Genomic DNA, 25,690 nt, shown 5'->3' with positions numbered 1-25,690 from the left:
ATGCCGTCGGATTTTGATAAGGACGCCTACCCGGAACCTCCTCGCCAGACCCCGGTCGCAGAGAAACAGACAGGACTGCCAAACCCGGCCCTGATTGTGGCCAAACTCTTCTACTACTCTGTGGATCTGCCCGTCACCACGTTCAGAGGTGTCGTGGAGAAGATCCAGGCTGGCAACAAGTCCGTCTACTACCACCAGAAGTTCAGACGTGTTCCTGAGCTGACCCAGTGCCAGGAGGGGGATTTCCTCTGCTACTACGAGGCCGAGATGCAGTGGAGGAGAGACTACAAGGTGGACCAGGAGATCGTGAAGGTGGTCCAGGACCGTATGAGGGCCTGTCACCAGAGGGAGGGTCACAGTTATCAGCAGAACTGCATGAAGGAGCTGCAGCTTTTCAGTGACGTCGCCATGGCCTACAATTCACGCTACGGCGACCTGGGAGCCTACGCCAGCGGAAGGAAATGTCTAATGAAGCAAAAAGAGAGAATGATGGCAGCTCAGGCTCAAAGGTCCTAGTTAAAGAACCCAATTTCATGTTCTGACAAACATTTGGGGGCCCATTTCTAATATCCTCACAGCCCACCAAATAGTTTCTTATATAGGCTACTATTTACTATAGCCTATGTGTAGGAGCCATAATGTGATCTATATGCGTTTTGAGTATGAGTCACGTTAATGGACAGATTGGGCACTGCACTGGTAGTGGTGGTGGGCGTGATCACTGGGGCTGGGCGCTGCCACGCTAATAACTACACAGCGTTTACCTGGCACTAGAGTTGAGGAACTTGGACGGAGAGGGGGTGAGCTGGGAGTCGACATTTTCTGTTGACCGCAACAACGCATCTTAACATCCATGCCGGCCCGGTAGTATATAATAGTTAGCTGGGAACTGTTGTATCTTACCTGTGCTACGGAGAAGAATAAATTGTCAAACTGGCAGCTTGGACTGGATCTGATTCCTTTGCGTGCGCGTCATACAAGTGTCTCTTTAATACTCTCATGCTTAGCTCCTCGGCTCACAGCTTTTGAACAGCCTACAGCCGCAACATAGTCAACAGAAAATCGTTCCAATCGAAAGTGGATCCGTGGAAGAACATTGGATGATTCCTTGGATCGCGTTGGGACGCTTTGTGACAACGGAGGACGACAGTTCATTCATAAATACAGCCCGTCGGCTAAATGACAGCAGCTCAACAGAAGCGGTAGGCTTTGATTGCAGTAACTTGATGTTGACTTTGACTGTGTGTAAACTGTTGTTTTGGAACACAGTTTGCTTTGAAGTTACTGCCGCAGTGCCGCTTGTCCATTGGGGACGTGTTGTTGCTTGTGTGTTATTGTTGCTGCGTTGGGTGTTTGTGAGGAAGTGAATTTGTTGTCATTCATTGTGCGCCGCTGAGCGCAGCGCTGGTGAAAAATGGAAACGCATGTTTCAACGTCAATTTCAATTGACAACAATGGTTCAAATATGGATGAGGATGATCAACCAAAAAGGGAAAGAACTCACTGCAAAGGCACTGGCTAATAAATTTTAAACTATACAAAGGGAACGCAAAACAATGGTTCACAAAATGAAAGATGTGACAAATAAAATGAAGGGTCTCATGCAATGTGATGACAATCATAAAGAAGTGCAATCTCAACTTGAGAATTTAATGAAAATGGTTTATGAAGTCATTCTGTTACACCAATCTCTGATTCCTCTAATGCCTGAGGAGGAACATAACAGACAAAACGAGTGGTTTAACAAGGTACTCAAATGCAATAATGATTTTATTGAAGATGCAAAACGATGGCTATCTGAAACTGGGTTACAACAAAGGCACAATAACACTGTACATGATGTTTCCACAATTGTGATATCTGACCAACAAAGTCAGACCCATGTGTCAATTCACTCTCACACACAAAATGTTGGAACTTGTGCATATGATGAGGTCAGTCCGAATGACAGTGTGTCCAATATTGGAAGCAGGGCATCTGGCAGTCAGAGGTCAGCCAAAGCTAAGTCCACTTTCTCATCAGCCTGCATTATAGCTGAGGAGGCTGACATGGCAGCTCTGATTGCAAGACAGGAACTTCTAAAAGAGATGCATGCATTAGAGGTGCAGGAGGAATTGATACGAAGAAAAAAGGAGCAACTTAAACTTGAGGTTGAAATTGCAGCCTCAAGGGCTAAAGTAAAGGTTTTGAAGGGCTCTGGAGGATCTTGTGGTGTTAGTGGAACATCTAAGCTATCTAATGTCATGAAATCACATGTTGAGAGGGAACAAAGGATGAATAACCCCCTCAATGCAGATGCAAATTCATTTGTGCCTGATACAAACAAGCCAACAAATGGCCAGGCCAACTATGCACATGGTTTAGGCACAAGACCTAAAATGGGACATGGAGTTCAGCAGCAAATCAACCATTCAGCAATTCAATTAAATCACCCAACAACACAAAACATACAACCAGCTATAAGGAATAAGTCCACAACAAGCAGCAGCGAACAGAGTCAACTCATAACAGTTTTGGAGCAACAAAACCAAATTACAGCCTTGCTGGTTCAACAACACTATCTCTCATTCCTGCCTAAGAAAGACATTCAGGTCTTTGATGGGGACTGCTTACAATATCACTCATTCATAAGGGCTTTTGAGCACAGTATTGAAGCAAGGACTGACAACCCGACAGACTGCCTGTATTACCTTGAACAGTACACCAGAGGGCAGCCTAGGGAGCTTGTCAGAAGCTGTCAGCATATGGCTCATGACAGAGGATATGCCAAGGCTAAGGCTCTACTGTTGGAACATTTTGGAGATGAACAGAGAATTACCTCTGCCTACATGGAAAAGGCACTCTCATGGCCAGCAATAAAATCAGAAGATGTCAGAGCTCTACAGGCATACAGTCTGTTTCTGAGAGGATGCTGTAATGCCATGGAAGAGATCAATTACATGTATGAGCTGAATACACCTGCCAACATGTTAGCTATCATAAGGAAATTGCCCTATAGACAGAGGGACAAATGGAGAACTATGGCCTGTGACTTACAGGAAACAAGAGGCCAGAGGGCTACATTCAAGGACATTGTCAACTTCATCGAACGAGAGGTGAAGATTACAAGTGATCCCATCTTTGGAAATATACAGGATGCTCCATCGACGGCAGCAAAACAGGATGTTAAACCTAAATTCCATAAAGGAAGTAGCTTTGCCACCACCATTGCTACAGTGGGAAATAAAGTTGAAGCTGGAACAGTGAGGGAGAGAAGTTCATATGGAACTAAAGTCTGTTTGTTCTGTGGAGGTGGACACGCACTGGAGCTGTGCATTCAGTTGGAGAAGAGAACGCACAGTGAGAAAATTGCTTTCTTAAAAGATCATGGTTTGTGTTTTGGATGCTTGTGTATTGGGCACATGAATAAATTCTGCACGAAGAGACTTTCATGCAAAGTATGCAGTCTGAAGCACCCTAGCATCCTTCATGTTCATTCAAGGGAGAAAGCAACAGACTCAACCCAAGTCACGGGGGAATCTGAGACAGCAGTGGGCAGTGCTCTGATTTCCATTCAATCGAGTGGTCTTACAGGGGCCGGTGAGCAGGACTGCACACTAGCCATTGTACCAGTTAAAGTGAAGTCTAAAGAAGGACAAGAGACTTTGATTACTTATGCCTTCCTGGATCCTGGGAGCTCAGCATCATTTTGCACTGAACGACTGATGAGCAAACTGAATCTCAAAGGAAAAGGAACGAACATTCTCCTTAGGACGATGGGACAGGAGAAAGTCATTGGAAGCCACATTGTCACAGGTTTGGAAGTGTCTAGATTGGACGGTGAATGTTCATGTGACCTACCTGACATCTACACACAGAAAACTATGCCAGTTCATCGTGGAAACATTCCTCGACAGAAAGACCTACAGAGATGGCCACACCTGAAACATGTGCAGATAACCAAAATCGATTCAGGTGTCGACCTGTTAATTGGAACAAACGTGCCCACGGCACTGGAACCATGGCAAGTTGTTCGAAGTGTAGATGGCGGCCCATACGCAGTCCTAACAATGCTGGGCTGGACAGTGAATGGAGCTCTCACAGGAGACATAAGGAGTGACACTGTTTGTGGACAACCAGATGTCACAGTGAATAGGATCTCTGTCACAAGCTTTAAGAATCCTTGGAAGCAGCAGCTGACAGTCGATTTACCCAAATGCAGGGGAGTCAAGATGGTCACATGTGATCCTGAAGTCAAAGAGAATCTCTTGGTGGATGCAGTGCAGGTTGAAGAGGAAATGGATGCAGTAGTTTGCTTGAGTAGTCACTTCTCTTCTTGGAGCCATCGGATGAAGATTGTCTTTTGGATTCTCAAGTTGAATCACCTGCTACTGTGTCTCAGTCAGAAGAGGAAGCAATGGAGTTTGACTCTTGCTCAGTCTGACTTGGATAAGAGGAGAAAAGGACAGACTGTCAGTGGATCTCCTTCAGTGGAAGAACTTAAAATGGCTGAGATGGAAATCATCAGATTCAGATTCTGTCGGAAGGAGAATATGACAGAGTTCAGCAGTCTGCCACAGGGAGATGTGAAGAGGAGTAGCCACATTCATCGTGCAACTCATGGCTTGCTGGAAACTATTCCAGAGAAGAGGACTGGCACCATTGGATCAAGACAACGAGCAGCTAGCTGTCTGGACAGCAAGGTGTGCCTATCAGAAGATCATTGAGGACTACAGATGACCTTTTGACACACATGCACACACGCACACGCACGCACGCACACACACACACTGACTTGGATTTGGCTCATTGAGTGATGGACAATGTCACTTTGGTTCGGTTGGCATAAGTAAGAATGAAGACGGCGTTAATGTTTTTTCTTACTGTCTCCTACATGTGATATGATTGTATAATTATTGTGTTCCCATAATTAGGGGCCGGAATGTAGGAGCCATAATGTGATCTATATGCGTTTTGAGTATGAGTCACGTTAATGGACAGATTGGGCACTGCACTGGTAGTGGTGGTGGGCGTGATCACTGGGGCTGGGCGCTGCCACGCTAATAACTACACAGCGTTTACCTGGCACTAGAGTTGAGGAACTTGGACGGAGAGGCGGTGAGCTGGGAGTCGACATTTTCTGTTGACCGCAACAACGCATCTTAACATCCATGCCGGCCCGGTAGTATATAATAGTTAGCTGGGAACTGTTGTATCTTACCTGTGCTACGGAGAAGAATAAATTGTCAAACTGGCAGCTTGGACTGGATCTGATTCCTTTGCGTGCGCGTCATACAAGTGTCTCTTTAATACTCTCATGCTTAGCTCCTCGGCTCACAGCTTTTGAACAGCCTACAGCCGCAACACTATGTATATAATCAATGAATTGACACAACTTCTTATAGATAAATTTTTTGAGGGTTGCTAGCACAACCTTTGTCCATCACAAACATTAAATTCCCCTTGACAATGAATGGACAATTTTACATCATAATGACTGAGCAAATAGACAGTGTCTATTACGTTATGATGATGTACGATGATAATAGCGCCCCTCACTTCACAACATGGGTGTGATCTTTATAATCGACTTAATGGATTAGTCTGTGCAGATTATTGAACAGATCGTATTACACTTTGTTGTGCAATGATGGTGTGCAAAAATAGCGTTTTCAAAAAATCACACCCATGTGAAGTGATCTTACAACATCAATTAACATAATGTTTGTGCAACGGGTGCTAATGTTTGTTTAAGTCATTTCTAACAAACATTGTTTTTGAGGACAGGGGCACTAGCCCTTCCAACAGGCAGCTTTCAAATAATAATTGTTCATTACAAATAATCAAATTTCAAAGTTAATAATTGTGATATTAAGATTTGAAGTAATAACTCAACATATTATGTTGGTGCTAATTATCAGCCTCCCCTCCCCTTATAATCATTTTATCCTAACTTATTAAACCTTTCTTATGTGTCAATATAGTGGACGTCACAAATGGAACCTTCAAATTCCCATATAGACGAAGCCACAGATGGGAAATGCCCTGTTGGCCAGGTGTAGCTAATCGGCTTAATAGTACAGTAGGCTACACCTCAGTAATGGCTGGCCCAGGGCACCCCTCTATATGGAGCCTGCTGTCATCACTGCTTTGTAATATCACAAGCTCTCACATACAGTAGGCTACCGTGTGAGGGCGGTAACTGAATGGGTAGAGAGGCGGTCTGGGAACCTGGATTAAAGTCCAGGTCAAGGCTATGTGAAGGCTCAAGGTGTCCCTTGAGCAAGACCCTGATCGAGGGCCTTATCTTGCACGCCGCCTTATGCCTAAACCTATTATAGCCATATTGAACTATATTGAAAAACATTTAAAACATAGTTCAACAAGCCCATATGCATCGACACGTGTAAATAAAATGTCTTCCCGTGGTGGGATGTTTTTGCAACAATAATGTACATCGTCTGTATAGCCAGACGATGTACACTGTTGTCTGGCTTTTCAGACAATGTAATTGTTTCACTGGACAATTCCTGTAGAGAACACATTTGTGTTATTTTCTCGTGCGCACATGTGCACATGCATGGCCAGGTGTAGGTGTGCATGATAATGACAGTGATCTTATTGTACTGTACATCCTACTACTGTACATCCTACTCCTCTCCACCACCTCCGGGCAGCACGATGCTCCTTGGGTCATAGTAGTCGTCATCTATCAGAGGAAGACCCTCCGCTTCGCGTTGCTTGATCAGCCTCTCGGCCTCCCTCCTGGCCCACTGGCGCATGCCGTGGTCTGGCAGGTAGTGGATGAACGTTCCACCCAGAACCAGAACCACGGAGATGCCCAGGAAGAAGCCGATCTTCATGTTCCATTCGTCGACCACGGGATCCGCAGAGAATCCGTGGAAGTCCGGGTTCTCGGCGAACGGGCTGACCTCGCCGCGTCCACGTTCACCTTCCCCGGCGCGGGGCGGCTGTAGATCGGACGCGGTGGTGGAGACGGAGAGAGTTAAGAGGCACGCTGCATCGGGCCGGAGACGGGCCGAACCGGGCCCCAAACGAACCAAACGGGACAACATTGTGTCAACGTGTCTACGAGCAAGCACACTGATGACATCACAACCCGGAACGGGAAGCCACTCCTATATTAAGCTCACATGGTTAGTCTTTATATTCTGGGGGGGGGGGGTGCCCTCGTCATCACAGTGATGTCACAAATGAGTCAGCCACGTTATGTCCATAAATGGAGTCCTTCCTGGTCCAATTCCACTGGGTTATGGAGCGGTTGTTCAATGGCCCTCAGTTTGATCTGCATTAAGCCATGGATCCTCATTTGATACCTTTTTTATTTTTGAGGGCCGCTACATCTTTTTGTCCTCTAAGAGCCTTGCAAACGGGGAGCGATAAAACGCGCCTATAGTTCATTTCGCCACCGGCGACTCACCAGACCTGGATTCTGTTTAGCTTTTTCTTTTTACGCTTGCGTTGTCGCGCCCCTCTTGAGCAGACCTGGAGGAGACCTGTGTTGATCCAGACTCTCTTCAACAGACCTGGAGGAGACCTGTGTTGATCCAGACCCTCTTCAGCACACCTGGAGGAGACCTGTGTTGATCCAGACCCTCTTCAACAGACCTGGAGGAGACCTGTGTTGATCCAGACCCTCTTCAACACACCTGGAGGAGACCTGTGTTGATCCAGACCCTCTTCAACAGACCTGGAGGAGACCTGTGTTGATCCAGGTCCTCTTCAACAGACCTGGAGGAGACCTGTGTTGATCCAGACCCTCTTCAACAGACCTGGAGGAGACCTGTGTTGATCCAGACCCTCTTCAACAGACCTGGAGGAGACCTGTGTTGATCCAGACCCTCTTCAACAGACCTGGAGGAGACCTGTGTTGATCCAGGCCCTCTTCAACAGACCTGGAGGAGACCTGTGTTGATCCAGACCCTCTTCAACACACCTGGAGGAGACCTGTGTTGATCCAGGCCCTCTTCAGCAGACCTGGAGGAGACCTGTGTTGATCCAGGCCCTCTTCAGCAGACCTGGAGGAGACCTGTGTTGATCCAGGCCCTCTTCAGCAGACCTGGAGGAGACCTGTGTTGATCCAGACCCTCTTCAGCAGACCTGGAGGAGACCTGTGTTGATCCAGACCCACTTCAACAGACCTGGAGGAGACCTGTGTTGATCCAGACCCTCTTCAACAGACCTGGAGGAGACCTGTGTTGATCCAGACCCACTTCAACAGACCTGGAGGAGACCTGTGTTGATCCAGACCCTCTTCAGCAGACCTGGAGGAGACCTGTGTTGATCCAGACCCACTTCAACAGACCTGGAGGAGACCTGTGTTGATCCAGACTCTCTTCAGCAGACCTGGAGGAGACCTGTGTTGATCCAGACTCTCTTCAACAGACCTGGAGGAGACCTGTGTTGATCCAGGCCCTCTTCAACAGACCTGGAGGAGACCTGTGTTGATCCAGACTCTCTTCAACAGACCTGGAGGAGACCTGTGTTGATCCAGACTCTCTTCAACAGACCTGGAGGAGACCTGTGTTGATCCAGACCCTCTTCAGCAGACCTGGAGGAGACCTGTGTTGATCCAGACCCTCTTCAGCAGACCTGGAGGAGACCTGTGTTGATCCAGGCCCTCTTCAACAGACCTGGAGGAGACCTGTGTTGATCCAGGTCCTCTTCAACAGACCTGGAGGAGACCTGTGTTGATCCAGGTCCTCTTCAACAGACCTGGAGGAGACCTGTGTTGATCCAGGCCCTCTTCAACAGACCTGGAGGACACCTGTGTTGATCCAGACCCTCTTCAACAGACCTGGAGGAGACCTGTGTTGATCCAGACCCTCTTCAACAGACCTGGAGGAGACCTGTGTTGATCCAGACCCTCTTCAACAGACCTGGAGGAGACCTGTGTTGATCCAGACCCTCTTCAACAGACCTGGAGGAGACCTGTGTTGATCCAGACCCTCTTCAACAGACCTGGAGGAGACCTGTGTTGATCCAGACCCTCTTCAGCAGACCTGTGTTGATCCAGACCCTCTTCAACAGACCTGGAGGAGACCTGTGTTGATCCAGACCCTCTTCAACAGACCTGGAGGAGACCTGTGTTGATCCAGACCCTCTTCAACAGACCTGGAGGAGACCTGTGTTGATCCAGACTCTCTTCAACAGACCTGGAGGAGACCTGTGTTGATCCAGACCCTCTTCAACAGACCTGGAGGAGACCTGTGTTGATCCAGACCCTCTTCAACAGACCTGGAGGAGACCTGTGTTGATCCAGACCCTCTTCAACAGACCTGGAGGAGACCTGTGTTGATCCAGACTCTCTTCAACAGACCTGGAGGAGACCTAGTGTTGATCCAGACTCTCTTCAACAGACCTGGAGGAGACCTGTGTTGATCCAGGCAACAACGCCTGAGTTCCTCGCTTCACGTTTGCAAGGCCATTAACTCGTGTCACATTTGCCATTGACAATGAAAGGAGAATTTACGCCATGTGTGTCTGAGCAAATCGGCTTTATGTGGCAACAAACATTAAATGTCTTTGACAATGAATGGAGAATTTACGTCATATGTGGACGAGTGCAAATGTTTTAATTCAGCTTGGGGCTTCATGATCATGGTGAAAAGATGAGTTTTTTTTAACATATTGTATCATGGTTAAAAGATAATAACATAAGTTGACAAATTAATTCATGAAGTATATGATTTTTTTATTGGATGATGTACAGCGACAAGTGCGCCCCTCGCTTCACACAGGTGTGATTTTGAGGCGCGATACCCCTCCAATGTGGCAGCCAAGTCTATAGACTTTTAATGTATGCCAACCGGTCAGAAGTTATACAAGCTAAACTAGTTTTTGTCCACGTAGCTTAGTTGTGGTTTCCATTCAGGTGTGGTGCTGTGGTCTGTGTTGATGAGAAAATATGCGTGATGCTGGAACAATAGAAAAATACCTGAGAGTCAAAACAGATAATGAAGGGCATGGCATGATTTAAACTTAAAGGAATGCAGTGTCACAATAGTTTGACGCAAAGGTGCCTAACCCTAACCAGAGCTGAGGAGGTCGTCTGATGGTGAGCCTGTGGATCGAGGGTCCCCATGAATATATCTATTTTTCAGGAAATAAAGAAAACCTTATATCTTTTTAAACAAAGCAATACAGCCTCATCAAAGTTGGACGGTGTAACTTTATATATTGTCAATTGCTTCCATGAGAGGGGGAGAGGTGGTGGCGTTAGTTGCTTTAGCAGATATTTTGAGTGTAAGAGGTTTTGTCCAAAGCACTTTTTACTACTTTCCATTGGTTCAATATGTTCTATACAACACACGGACGTAAAGGGTGTTCAATAGCACTGATTTATGAAAATAAAAATAAAAAAATAAACCTCAAAAATGTAGTTATGAGGTTTCCTCCTGACAGCAACGATGCTTGTTGAGTGTTATTATAATATTAGTTATCGACTTTGAAACACTTTCTCTCAACTGAGAAAGGCCCTCCTTTGCCTTGGTGCTCCTTCTCCACAGATGACATTCCATGGCATGTTTTCATCTTTTCCGCTGTGGTCACATATACCACACGGCGTACGTACGTGGCGCAGGTATCACGTACACAAGTCTCCTGCAATATATTAATGAGTAGGTCATACTGGGACTTTATTTAAAACACATTTAAGATTAGATTGAGAATATATATAACAAATAAAAATGATGGACAATATATTTAATAAAATGGCCACGGACAAGTCTTGCCACCGACCTTTTCTTTCTTTCATGTTCAGACACGTTGATGATGACCCCTGACCCCTGATCTGCACATACAAACAACGTTCACTGGAACCCCTGTTTTGTTGTTGGTGCTTGTGCTGTTGTGGAGCATTTGCTATACCGTATAGACCCCTAGTGTCCTTTCTGTACATTGGTATGTGATGCTGTTGCTGCAGGGTGAACTATGGGTAGCATAATAGTTATGCTGTAGTTTTGATCTATGGACTTTAATGTTTGTTCAGGGAAGCAAATGACAACGCAAAACATCATCTGGCTGATAAAAAATGCCCTCACTTAATCACAAGTGTGATTTTCTTTCTTTTTCTGGGACCCCATCCACACTGTGAAATCCTCCGTGTTTTAACGGTAGGCCTGCAGATATGTTTTGGTGAAAACAATATTTCACTTGTGTATCTTGTTCTCTCAGCTGATTGTGAAAGAGTTTTCTGTTACCAATTAAAGAGCTGGAGAGAGAAATGGAGACTCGTGTTACTGAACCCAGTATAGAGCGTCGCAGTCCCGCCCCCTCGAGAGACCCGGAAAATAAATCCCCGTTCATTTTCCTCATAGACTTTTCAGAAAGTATTTATTTAATGACGTTTACGCTGCAGACAAAGCCAACTCTTGTCGTGACAAATCATGACAACAAACACATTTTTTCGGGCCAAACAAAGAAACAAACGGCAGGTTACAACACTTTTTGTTGGTTTTCTTCTTTGTAATTATTTGTTTGGTCCAAAATTGTGTGTGTTGTCATGATTTAATTGTCACGACAAGAGTTGGCTTCGTACGACGCTCAAAAGGTCTTTAAATAAATACGTTTTGAAATGTCTATGGGAAAAATGCATTGGGATTCATTTCCTGGGCCTGGCGTCGTCATGAAAGGGGGCGGGACTGCAACGCTCTATAGCAGTGCTTCCAAAACTTTTTCATGTCAAGGACCCCCAAATTGACACTAATTATCCCGCGGACCCCCCATTTGCAAATGTGGTAGGGTGGTGTTGATTAAGGTAGCCTACTACGCACCTGGGGAATTGTGACCCAATTGGTCAGCAAGATATAATTAATAAAAACAATTCCAGCAATAGGACGGTCTCAACAATAAATAGAGGCTCCCAATAAGTCTAAAGTGCAAGTGACTATAAAGTGCATATAGTTATGTATGTATATATATATATTATATATATATTATATATATATATATATATATATATATATATATATATATATATATATATCGCACCTGATTCGATATCGTACCTGATTCATTGATTATTGTATTAACAGTTTGTATAATTGGATCTGTACCAATTGTTGAGCAGGTGTCAGAATGAGCTATTCTGAATTACATTCTGCATGGTGGGCTACCAAGATGAGACAACATTACAATATATTTATTTCATCATCATAACCACAGCAATGTTATATTCTCCCAAAATAGCCGATCTACAGCTTATGGAAAGTGGTTTCCAAAGTGGGTTATGGGGACCCCCAGGGGTCCTTGAGAGTTCCAGGGGGTCCCCAGCTAAATGATAGTTTGTACACTCTCAGAGTTAATTAACATTGATTTTACATTATAAATTGGGGGTCCCAGAGACAGAAATGCCATCAAATGGGGGTCCATGGACCATTGCCCCCACCCCCCCCCCCCCCCCTTTCCCCTCACTGTGTAACAATGTGGACCCTGTTGTAAACAAGTGTAATGCTTAATTGGGTCGTCCACTCACAGTTAACAGTCTTTGTATTGAGTTTGTGCTTGAAATGTACTGTAATTCTACAAACTGTTAATAAATATTTCAATCAATCAATCAATCAATGCATGTCACACTGGCGGTCCGTGACAGTGCTAGATTCGTAAAAGTCTATGGGGTCCCTGGCATATCTCTTCAAATGGGGGTCTGCGGGCTAATTAGTGCCAATTTGGGGGTCCTTGACATGAAAAGGTTTGGGGACCACTGGCCTGTAGTGAGCTTGCAGATCAGCTATTTTCTGACAACAGGTTGTATATCAATATATTATATCACATGTCAATATCTGCAAGGGACGTTCAATATATATATTTGTTTTTTAAAGATATTTTTTTGCGGCTTACGCCTTTTATTGATTTTTGAAGGGACAGACAGTAGGCTGACAGGAAACGGGAGAGAGATGGGGGGATGACATGCAGTAAAGGCCGTGTCGGGTCCGGGAGTCGAACCCGCGGCACACTGCGACTGGATTACCAGTCCGGTGCCCAGACCGTTACGCTACGGCCTGGGCCGGGACGTTCAATATTTAGGGACGTTCCAATTCCTAGGGGGATGATTTATCCCCCTACCCCTTGACACTCATTATGTAGGGGCAAGGGGAAGGGGCAAGGGCTGAGGGGTAGGGTTAAAAAAGTAATTGGGATACTCTACTTCAGGGGTGCCCAAAAGGTAGATCACCTAAAATATAAATAATTTAAATTAAATAAAAAATAGTTCAAGTGGCATAATGCCACTTGAATTAAGGTGACTTGATTGATTTACATCAAAAGGAGCCTGCCTCAAACCCACAATGCAAAATTACGAACGCCACGTGCTGAAAGTGTACCACCATAACATCTGGATTGTTAGTTTAACCGCAGCAGCCTTGCATCTTTATTGTTGGCATGTCTTCAAAATAGGGGAACATTCGGCAAAAAACAACATTCATCAGTCATCAAAATGGAAGAACAAGAAAACGTCATTGAAGGAAATGAAGGACACATGAAGTGAAACTATATGCAAATATTAATATTCCATTACATGGGTGTTGTGTTGTCTGCATCATTCAGAATAACACAGCATTCCAGTCTTGCAAACGTACGTTATTAAAATATTTATTCAAAGTGAGTGGCATATTCAAAGAGGGTGCATAATGCAATTCATACATGCATGCATGCACACACACACACACACACACACACACACACACACACACACACACACACACACACACACACACACACACACACACACACACACAAACACTCACTCACAATATAACTGATCTAACCTAATGGATAGATGTCTCAGGGCCGTAGGAACCACGGGGGTCCCCGGGGACACGTCCCCGGTGGGCCGCGGAGCGGCCCACGGGGGGCCGCGAACCGTTTTGGGCCGCCGGCCACGGGGAATAAAAAAGCCTCAAATTGGGCAGGCACTTGGACCATGCGGCCGCCGCTGACTCGCTGTCAGTGTTGTGCGAGTGCGTGTGATTCTGCTATAGTGGAGATTTCAATGTATTTCTATGGGGGAACTTGGATAGGATTCAGGAAGTTGTTTATATGTTATGCCCAGTGCTGGTTAAAGCCGTGTATGTCTCGGGCAGGCTCATCAAAAAGGTAAGATTTGCACTAGGCTATTTCTGCTGTGCAGACCCGTTTTTACCCGAAAATAACGACTTTATAACCGCAAATACCCGATTTTTTTCCGCACGGGCGCTTCGCGCCCGTGCGAATCGCCCCACATGCACGGGCGCTTCGCGCCCGTGCATGTGGGCCGGTTCGGATTCGTCCCCCCCATCTGTGAAGTGCCGGATACGGCGCTGAGATGTCTAATGTTAAACCTAACCCTAAGCATAAAAACTTGGGGACACCAATTTTTTTGTTCATATTTGACATGCACTCAGGCCTGTCTAAGGTGCACTCACGCACGCACACACACACACAGACACACTCCAAAGCCCCCACAGGTAGATGTTTAAACTATTTTCAGCAATGGGATAATATCATTTTTGGACTTGGTGGGTAGATCTTGTTCTGCTGGTCATTTAGCAAGTAGCTCAGCTATTTCTGTTAGCCAGTTAGTACCATACTAGTATTATCTTCAAAAACGATCGGTTACAATTAACGGATTTTATCGCGAAATTGGTTTAGCAAATGACTTTACTAGCATGGAAGCACTAGCATTACTTTAGCAGGGAACCTTCACTTACTCAGTTACTCTCTGATGTTTGACAAGGGTGTCCCCCCATGTCCTGCGGGGGGGGGGGGCCCACTCCAAGCGTGGGGGGGGCACTCCAAGCGGGGGGGGGGGGGGGGGGGGGGTGTTTACAGTCTAAGTGCCTCTGAGACTGTCTGGATACAAAGCGACGGTCTGCGCATACGCGGCCAGACTCAATCGGGGGGGGGGGGGGACACTGTGTCAATGCCACAGACAGGGCCAGGCGCGCCTGGCTCAGTCTCAAGTAAAAAAAGTGTGGGCACCCCTGCTCTACTTTTACTCTGAGAGACTACAAATTAGCCTACTGCAGCACGATGCTGCTACCTGGTGGGCAGATTGTGTATTTCATTTCCACGGATGGATTTTTACTTTAAATAAATGGGGGTTGGGCATGAAATGTATTAAATTAATACAAATCTAATTAATTAATTTGATATGATTGGAGCTGAATCCATGATGTGGCAATCACTTTTCTTTTTTTTCCAGGGTTGTGTTAAATCCAAAATATCATTATTACAGCTTTTTTTTGATTGATTGAAATATTTATTAACAGTTTGTAGAATTTACAGTACATTTTAAGCACAAACTCAATACAAAGACTGTCAACTGTGAGTGGACGACCCAATTAAGCATTACACTTGTTTACAACAGGGTCCACATTGTTCAATTCATCAAAACATTTAAAGACATACAAACATTAAAGACATACAAAACAATACCAAAACAAATAAATAAATAAAGACAAAACACTTATTATTTTTGTTTTTGGGACTGCACACAGCAAGGCCAGTACAAAACAAACATAAACAGTGATTTTGTATACATGCAATTAAGATACATGCTAATTTATAGGTACTTCTGTGAATGCAAGAACAGACAGCCTATATACAATAACATCAAGAGCTATCATAATAGGCCTACCAGAGTTTAATATAACAATTAAGCAGCTTTGTCCCGACCCTAAATACTGTAGTACAGAGTCAGACTACAGAGGCGACATGCATTTCTCGTTTGTCCTAGGAGGCTTGCCGTAGTGCCAGCCTGCCTCCGTCTGCTGAGCAAATGTAAGACTTCCGGTCTGAGAGCTAGCAGATTTAAGACATCCGGTTGCCTTCAGAATAAATTAAGTTTTTTTAATTCGTTAATTAAATAACTATTACATTACATTATTAGTGTAAAAGTGTGTTCTTTTCGGAGGCCTCTTTAGTCCAGTGTCCACTTTATAAAGTCCATGCACTCCAGTGAATAGCATTTATCCATTTAGATAACTTTATTATTATTATTATAATGATTTAATTACTTATTTTTACACAGAAACATAATGTGTGTCTTATAGCATCATATAGCATCATTTAAATGCTTAATTTGTAGTTTTAATGTGCAAATTAAACTTTTTTTTCAATACTCTAGAGGGTACTCTTATTTTGAAGAGATCGTCCACCGGAAGCCTTAAATCTGTTTATTAGATCTGCTCACTAGACGCTGCCATCATCCACTTAGCTTGTTAGCAGGCTGGCACTACGCCAAAACGTGGATGTTTTGGTCATGCTTAACAGCATTAAATGGTCTTTATAAGTTCTGCTTTTTGCGTCGACACGTAAATATACAAAGTGCAGTCTGATACAGATAATAATAATTATCTTGTCTTCTGTGGGAATAGTGGAATGATGACGTTTATAATGTTTGGGGGGAGCTATACATAATGACAGCCAACTTCAGCAGCAGTGTCTGATTGCACCTGTAACAGTAACATAGTTCCACGTTCCTAAACGTTACTCAAACTATTAAACACAGTTTAATAGCACAGAATATTCACAGCATGGCTGTATTGTCTTCTTCGCCGGCCCCAGCTATGATCCTGCTCACTTTGACATTATTATTGACATGTTTGTGCATCAGATATTATTGTCCTGAACACGAGATCATCAGACAGATCAAGTCAACCAGTGCACAGCAAAACCCTGTGGTTGCATTTGTGAGACGTCTGATCCACTCAGCAAAACTACAGAGCAACGAGAGAGGGAGAGTCCCGTTGGATAACATTGGCCCCGATCCTGAGCCCCACCAGCAGCACACACAGGACTCAGGGCGAACCCACACTCGTGATAGTCCCAGTGGAGACGACGATGATGACGACACCTGTGCTATATGGCCCTGGAGGACAGGTTTGAGGGTGCAGTACTTAGTTTAGACAGTTTTTGGTTTAGACTAGTCATTGGTTAGACCGGTATAGTCCTACATCTACAACCTATCCAGTGGTGGAAAAAGTACTCAATTGTTTTACTTAAGTAAAAGTACCAATACTGCAATTTAGAACTACTCCTTTACAAGTAAAAGTACGGAATTGAAAATGTACTTGAGTAAAAGTGCAAAAGTATTGACATCAAAATGTACTTAAAGTACTAAAAGTACTCATATTGCAGAATGTCCCACTTCACAAGTTCAAAATGTGTACAAAGTCTATTGAAAATAGCCGATCTACAAGCTCACAATGCGTCGCAACGCGACGCATTGGGACATTGGGACGTCGCTAGGACGTCCTCACACGTCATATGTACTAATATTTCGGTATCCTATGACGTGCTCACACGTGTTTTGTTTTAATTGTGTTAATAGGATTGAACTTCTATTCGGAATGTAAAGGGGATTTAACTGCTCATGTAAACGTAGCCATTTTTAGAATCTGATCTCAGGTCAGAATGGGTTATAATCAGACCAGTGTGTGTCCAGCGGAAACCTCGTATGAATCTGATCTCAGGTCAGAATGGGTTATAATCAGACCAGTGTGTGTCCAGCGGAAACCTCGTGTGAATCTGATCTCAGGTCAGAATGGGTTAATAATGTATCTCTCCTGTTTGCCTGTTTGCTGCATGTGTCTTCCCTGTTGCGTGTCGGACCGGGCGGTCTCTATAGCGTGAACACCACGGTGGCTCCGCTGCTGTTTGCTGACCAGTACCTGCAGCTGTCCACCGCTCTGGCCTCCTCGCTGGTGACCGGCCTGGGGGAGCACTACGCCCCTCTCGCCCTGGACCTCAACTGGACCTCGCTCACGCTGTGGAACCGGCCTGGGGGAGCACTACGCCCCTCTCGCCCTGGACCTCAACTGGACCTCGCTCACGCTGTGGAACCGGCCTGGGGGAGCACTACGCCCCTCTCGCCCTGGACCTCAACTGGACCTCGCTCACGCTGTGGAACCGGCCTGGGGGAGCACTACGCCCCTCTCGCCCTGGACCTCAACTGGACCTCGCTCACGCTGTGGAACCGAGACCTGGCCCCTCACGTGAGTACAACAGAACCATGTACCAGTGGTGGAAAGTAACTAAGTACTTTTACTTAAGTACTGTACTTAAGTACAATTTTGAGGTATTTGTGCTTTACTTGAGTATTTCCAATTTCCAGTACTTTTTACTTCTACTCCACTACATCTCAGAGGCAACATTTGTACTTTTACTCCACTACAATTATTTGAAAACTTTAGTTACTTTGGCGATTTAAATTTTGATTAGAAAACATACATTAACCACTTCAACCCAATACATTTTGGCCATTTGAAAATAGCCGATCTACAAGCTCACAATGCGTTGCAACGCGACGCATTGTGAGCTTGTAGATCGGCTATTTTCAATAGACTTTGTACACATTTTGAACTTGTGAAGTGGGACATTCTGCAATATGAGTACTTTTACTTTTAGTACTTTAAGTACATTTTGATGCCGATACTTTTACACTTTTACTCAAGTACATTTTCAATTCCGTACTTTTACTTGTAAAGGAGTAGTTCTAAATTGCAGTATTGGTACTTTTACTTAAGTAAAACAATTGAGTACTTTTTCCACCACTGCCATGTACAACCCAGATTCAACAAACCATGTACTACCCAGATTCAACAAACCATGTACAACCCAGATTCAACAAACCATGTACAACCCAGATTCAACAAACCATGTACAACCCAGATTCAACAAACCATGTACAACCCAGATTCGGCACAAACAAGGGACTAAATTATTTTCGCTCCTATGTGCCACCAAAATGTGGAACGCCCTACCAACAGTCATTAAGACATGTGAATCCCTTGACTCCTTCAAAACCGCTCTCAAAGGGCACCTACGGATGGCTGCAATTCGAAACTGGCCTCTGTAGAATCTGAATCCCCCCCCACCCCCCCTTTTTCCCCTCACTGTATATGTTTCTTTTCCCTTTTTGCTTCCTTTATGATGAATTCCAGTTCTGTTCTTTAACTACATAGAAGTGTCTATTTGTATGTCTCTAAATGTTTTGATGAATTGAACAAAGTGGACCCTGTTGTAAACAAGTGTAATGCTTTAATTGGGTCGTCCACTCACAGTTAACAGTCTTTGTATTGAGTTTGTGCTTGAAATGTACTGTAAATTCTGCAAAGTGTTAATTAATAAATATTTCAATCAATCAAAAAGTCACGATCGGTGGAACGGAGACGACAGCGCGTGAGTCTGTGGAGTTAGCGCCACAACAAATGCACATCTCTTAACGCCTTTAGGCCTGACGTCGACATTAAAAAAATGTCTTCCTAAATCATGACAATTTTCCGACCCCTATCTGAAAATATTTTGTTCTAGGGACCCCCCCTCCCCTCCCTAGAAGCAAAGATTTTAGTTAAAAACGTCTGAACGAATATATATTCAAAGATTTGCACTACATTTCCACGACTCTTCAAAAATAGCAGACCTATACAAGCTCGTAGCGCGCCACTCGGTGGCACGCGCTACGACAGCTAAAGCATGACACATAATGCTCAAAACGCCAAAAATGGGTTCCCGCCCAGTATGGGTTAATACAGCTTACAATGGAGGCCTTCAGCACACGCTCTGAATGCAGAGAGACTCGCAGTGAGCAGTGGTCCTCAAATTTGGTTCCATTTGTACACTCAGAGTTACAGACCCATAAGGGTCCATTTGGTTCCATTTGTACACTCAGAGTTACAGACCCATAAGGGTCCATTTGGTTCCATTTGTACACTCAGAGTTACAGACCCATAAGGGTCCATTTGGTTCCATTTGTACACTCAGAGTTACAGACCCATAAGGGTCCATTTGGTTCCATTTGTACACTCAGAGTTACAGACCCATAAGGGTCCATTTGGTTCCATTTGTACACTCAGAGTTACAGACCCATAAGGGTCCATTTGGTTCCATTTGTACACTCAGAGTTACAGACCCATAAGGGTCCATTTGGTTCCATTTGTACACTCAGAGTTACAGACCCATAAGGGTCCATTTGGTTCCATTTGTACACTCAGAGTTACAGACCCATAAGGGTCCATTTGGTTCCATCTGTACACTCAAGAGTTACAGACCCATAAGGGTCCATTTGGTTCCTAATTATCATTTAGCTGCATGGGGGACCCCTGGGACTCCCTCAAGGACCCCTAGGGGTCCCCGGACAACATATTTTCAGATTAGACACTTAGACACTTATTTAAATGAAACCTTTCATATTGAATCGTCTTTACTGAATCCAGAACTTATGAACTCATGAACTGTACATTTCACACAAATTGATTTATTTGATGAATTCCTCTCAAATCGTCATGTGCTGCTGTGACCAGCAGATGGTGACATTATACCGATGCAGTCTCTCTCCATCTCTCTCTCTCTCTCTCTCTCTCTGAGTAGAAATTTGAATATAATTATTTTCATATTTTGAGTTCATGCCCATTATAATGATTAATTAATGATATGAATGCACTCCTTAAAAAGGGATTTACATGATTCTGTGCAAAACAGCATTCTTTTCTTAGTGTTTTCTTGTGGCTCATGTACCTGCTAATTTTCATTTAATTGCAAATGTGTTTGCAAGTTAAAATAATGCATGTAGTCAAAAGCATTGTTAAAAAAAACAACCTTATTGCATACACATTGCAACAAATGCATTGAGTGTATTTCATGTCAACTCAGTTCTACAAAATAAAAAATATAAAGACTAATTGAAGGAAAGGAAGATACTTTGCCTACCAAAATATGGAAAACAGTCTCCTCCTTTTTGTATCTTTATGATGTTAGCTCTGTGACCAGAGTAATCTAGTGAGAGAGTGAGACGACACTAGCGTTGCTGCGTTGACTCCCATTATGCGTTGACTCCCACTATCTCAATGGGATAGTTCCAATGTTTGGAACTATAGCCCATATAGGAGATCAAAGCGTGTCACTCTCACTAGATTACTGTGGCTGTGACTGCCTCTCTGGAAGGACACGTGGCTGTGTTGTTTTCGTCGACTAAAACTATGACGAAAAATGTTCGTCGACTACCTTTTTTTCCCTGACTAAAACTAAATGGAAACTAAATGATGACAAAAACTAAGACTAAATATACTGACAATTTCGTCAACAAATTAAAAATAGAGGACAACAGATCCAGTATAAGTCATTTTACACTTGGTTGCATGCTGAAAATAGCCGATCTACAAGCTCACAACGCGCCGCAGCGCGACGTGTTGTGAGCTTGTAGATCGGCTATTTTCAGCAAGTGTAAAATCAGCCGTCACGACGGCATCAAGGCTCCGCCAAAACACATTTTAGTTGACTAAATCAACCGTAGATTTAGTCGACTAAAATCTTATGATATTTAGTCGACTAAAACTAGACTAACACTTTGGGCGACTGTGGCTCAGGAGGTAGAGCAGGTCGTCCAATGATCCATGGGTCGGTGGTTCGAATCCCGGCTCCTCCTGTGTACATGTCGAAGTGTCCATGGGCAAAGACACTGAACCCCAAATTGCTCCCAATGTGCTGGTTGGTGCCTTGCATGGTTTCCGCTGCCATCGGTGTATGAATGTGTGTGTGAATGGGTGAATGTAATGCACAATCTATGTAAAGCGCCTTGGACAAAGGCGCTATATAAATGCACCATTTACCATTTAACACTACAATTCGACTAAAACCATGAAGTGAAAACTATTCAAGAGAAAAACAACACTGCTGTACACAGAGCGAGGACAGCTCTTATATTCACCCAAAGGAATTATCCTTGTTACCTTTTTAAGATTAATCTTTGTAGTAGGCCTATACCAAAAATAGTAGGCTATTGTCACTTTAAAGGTATATTCAGTGATTTCACTTAATTCAAATATCACTTTTTGTGTGTGTGATAATCCTCCCTACTATAGAGTGTGCTGACCATATAAGGAGATCCTCCCTACTATAGAGTGTGCTGACCATATAAGCCTTATAATGTCGTTCGCAAAAAAGAGCAGATCTACAAGCTAACAACGTGTAGAGGCTCGATGCATTTTAGCTTGAAGATCTGTTCCCCTTGCTTCCACCGCACCGCCCTCGGCCCTCCCCCTTTTAGCACTCTGTGCTCATGTGCTGTGTCCTGTGTGTCTGTTGTTCCCTCGCAGGCAGCAGCACACTAGCACAGAGCGTCAGAGTGAACGCAGCATGATAGCGTCCCCGACACGTTGAAATAATACTAAACTTATTTGTGAAGTTCGAACGCCAACTTTTAACTTAACCAAACGTGGGAGAAACACTGTGCACGGCTGCACGCACAAATAAAGAGTGCACTCGGCACTCGCGCACGCACATGACGGATCCTTAGCGTCGCTTACAAAAGCATGTGTTGCACAGCATGAACGATAAGTAATCACCGACCTGGCTGGATAAATATCACTATGACAAAACACACCCTAAACATGCCTTAATATCTATCGGAAAACCCACCAATAAATCCCTATCCGACACAAATTAACTCATCTTTCTCAGCCGTCACTGGACTGCATCTCTAGCTACTGCATGATGATCATGCACGCTGACAGACAGCAGACATGGTCCCAACTCAACACAAACACTGAGGAAACTTGTTGTTTGATTAAACATAATGTGCCACGAAATTAGCTTCCAATAGCTTAGTTGGTTATTATCGCGTCGAGGAGGTACGTGTCCATATCGCCATGAACGGCCAACAAAAGACATCTCTCCTCCACAGTGAGTGAAGCGCAGTGATGCCTGATTTATTCTTCCTCGTACAATGTGTTCCGTGCTGAATAGCTGATATACAAGTTCACAACGCGTCGCGTCCGGACACGTTGTGAGCTTGTAGATCAGCTATTTTCAGCATGCGGAGATGCAGGCTCTGAGAACATTCAGAAACTTTTGCCTTCACAATAAAATCATGAAACACATTGCAGCTGTGTGCCCATATAGAGAAGGAAAATAATTAAGAATATATAAAGATTACAGGTCACACCTGGAGGAGACCTGTGTTGATCCAGGCGTTCATCGCTTCCCGTTTGCGAGGCCTTTTTGAACGCAGGACTTTTACTAGTACTAACAGAAGATGTTCAAGTTGTGGTACTTCTTGAGTATACTTATACTTAATTCAAATACGTTTCTAAAGGTGTTTGTGGTTTATAGAGGGCACCGATGGAGCAGCATGTAGAAGCACAACATGGCTTTCAGACACTTATGGAAAATGACCGTTTTGAATACAGGCCTATATTTGAATCTTTTGACAATCATGTTTTTGAATAATTGCTTGATTCCAAATGTCCTAAACTGTAGCTGCTTATCCGACTGGCTCTGAACAGCTCTCATTCACTACAGGACCTTAAAACCCACGTGGAATGTGTGGCTATAATTTGCATAAACGGAGAGATATCTGAAAGAAATGTACGATGATCAGACATTAGACAATGAGCCACTATATGGAAGTGTGTGTGTGTGTGTGTGTGTGTGTGTGTGTGTGTGTGTGTGTGTGTGTGTGTGTGTGTGTGTGTGTGTGTGTGTGTGTGTGTGTGTGTGTGTGTGTGTGTGTGTGTGTGTGTGTGTGTGTGTGTGTGTGTGTGTGTCCTGCATGCGTGCGTGTAGGTGGGGGAAGGGTTAGGGAGGTGCGCTGGGTGAGGAGAGGGGGGAGGGGGGGTGGGCAGACTGGCGCCACAGGATAAAATGTCCCCCCATCAACCAGGCCTTCTCTGTGTGTGTGTGTGTGTGTGTCCCTTGCTAACCTAATAACAATGGCTCCACATGGCAGACTGACAGTGCATGCGTGCGTGCGTTCATGCATGCATGCATGCGTGCCACTGAATCCATCACACCGCAGCAGCAGATTCAATTAAAAACCGAAGAGACGATCAATAAATCAGATATAATCAATAGCCGGTCATTAGCATGCGCGGCAGGATCAATATAGGATTATGATGTTTCTGAACACAGCGCCGGATCTGATAACCACCGCGTAATCAGGATTAGGCTTTTTACCAAGAAGATTATTTATTTTAAACAATTAGTCTGAACTGAACGAAGATTTAGCTCTTATTTTTTACCGCAATATTTAGACCAGTGGTTCTCAACCAGTGGTCCGGGGACCACCAGCTGGTCCTTGAGGGGGTTCCAGGTGGTCCCCTTGCAGCTAAATGATGAGAGCTGGTAACCAAATTGACCCTTATAGATCTTTAACTCTTGAGCGCGTAAAATTAAACCAAATGGACCCGTACGGGTTCATTTGGTTACATTTTACGCTCTATAGTACGCACTAGTTAATGTACAGGAAGTCTACACAATTATGTAGAATAATTGTTATTTTGATCAACGTATCTCTCCTAATGGTGCCAGCATCAATACAGCGTGGAATTTGGAATTGTTGACAAAATCTTATCCACCGACAACAAAATATTCTTTAGTTTTGGCTAAATGTGGTTTAGTTTTGGCTCACAATGCGTCGCGTTGCGACGCATTGTGAGCTTGTAGATCGGCTATTTTCAAATGGCCAAAATGTATTGGGTTGAAGTGGTTAATTTTAGTTTTTTAATCAAAATTTAAATCGCCAAAGTAACTAAAGTAACTAAAGTTTTCAAATAATTGTAGTGGAGTAAAAGTACAAATGTTGGCTCTGAGATGTAGTGGAGTAGAAGTAAAAGTACTGGAAATTGGAAATACTCAAGTAAAGCACAAATACCTCAAAATTGTACTTAAGTACAGTACTTAAGTAAAAGTACTTAGTTACTTTCCACCACTGAACCTATCTCAAACCCTAACCCTAACCTCCCACGGGGCAGCACACCTAAACCTAACCGTAACCCATGTCTAACCAATGCTATGTCTAAACCTAACCTCCCACGGGGCAGCACACCTAAACCTAACCTTAACCCATGTCTAACCAATGCTATGTCTAACCCTAACCTCCCACGGGGCAGCACACCTAAACCTAACCTTAACCCATGTCTAACCAATGCTATGTCTAAACCTAACCTCCCACGGGGCAGCACACCTAAACCTAACCGTAACCCATGTCTAACCAATGACTAGTCTAAACCTAACCTTAACCCATGTCTAACCAATGCTATGTCTAACCCTAACCTCCCACGGGGCAGCACACCTAAACCTAACCTTAACCCATGTCTAACCAATGCTATGTCTAACCCTAACCTCCCACGGGGCAGCACACCTAAACCTAACCTTAACCCATGTCTAACCAATGACTAGTCTAAACCTAACCTTAACCCATGTCTAACCAATGCTATGTCTAACCAAAGTATGCTGCCTCCCCAGGTTTGACTGTGCCAGGGACAGAGCCCTTAGCCAGGGGGAGTGTGAAGGGAGAGGCTGCTGTTTTGCTCCTCTGTCTGGTGGTGGAGGAGGAGGAGGAGGAGGAGGAGGAGGAGGACCACCGTGGTGCTTCTATCCGCGGGCGTACGCCGGTGGCTACGGCATGGGACCCCTCACCCCCACGGCGCGAGGCCAGGCCGCCGCCCTGACGCGCTCCGCCCACGCCGCCGCCTACCTGCCCGGGGAGGCCACGCCTCCTACCTGCCCGGGGAGGCCACGCCTCCTACCTGCCCGGGGAGGTCGCCACTCTGCGTCTGGAGGTCATGGAGGAAAGCCACGGGCGCCTGCACCTCACCGTGAGTCAGTCTGTCTGTCTGTCTGTCTGTCTGTCTGTCTGTCTGTCTGTCTGTCTGTCTGTCTGTCTGTCTGTCTGTCTGTCTGTCTGTCTGTCTGTCTGTCTGTCTGTCTGTCT

The 25,690-nt window shown here is 44.6% G+C and overlaps 2 protein-coding genes across 2 annotated transcripts; one reads left to right on the top strand and one right to left on the bottom strand.

Annotated features, from left to right (window-relative positions):
* On the top strand, nucleotides 1-516 carry LOC310869615 (NADH dehydrogenase [ubiquinone] 1 beta subcomplex subunit 10-like; the record flags this gene model as incomplete). The annotated part of the gene is made up of 1 exon (XM_083780438.1): nucleotides 1-516. One exon carries the CDS (start codon nucleotides 1-3, stop codon nucleotides 514-516), a length of 516 nt encoding a protein of 171 aa, XP_083636564.1.
* A 6,113-nt stretch (nucleotides 517-6,629) lies between these two features.
* On the bottom strand, nucleotides 6,630-7,055 carry LOC310869614 (NADH dehydrogenase [ubiquinone] 1 beta subcomplex subunit 11, mitochondrial-like; the record flags this gene model as incomplete). Its single annotated transcript, XM_083780437.1, has 1 exon — nucleotides 6,630-7,055. One exon carries the CDS (start codon nucleotides 7,053-7,055, stop codon nucleotides 6,630-6,632), a length of 426 nt encoding a protein of 141 aa, XP_083636563.1.
* Nucleotides 7,056-25,690: the final 18,635 nt, after the last annotated feature.

This window comes from Protomyctophum parallelum, assembly GCF_964188405.1.
Source record: "Protomyctophum parallelum genome assembly, chromosome: 13".
NCBI lineage: Eukaryota > Metazoa > Chordata > Actinopteri > Myctophiformes > Myctophidae > Protomyctophum > Protomyctophum parallelum.
This window is presented reverse-complemented; position numbering and strand designations above follow the sequence as displayed.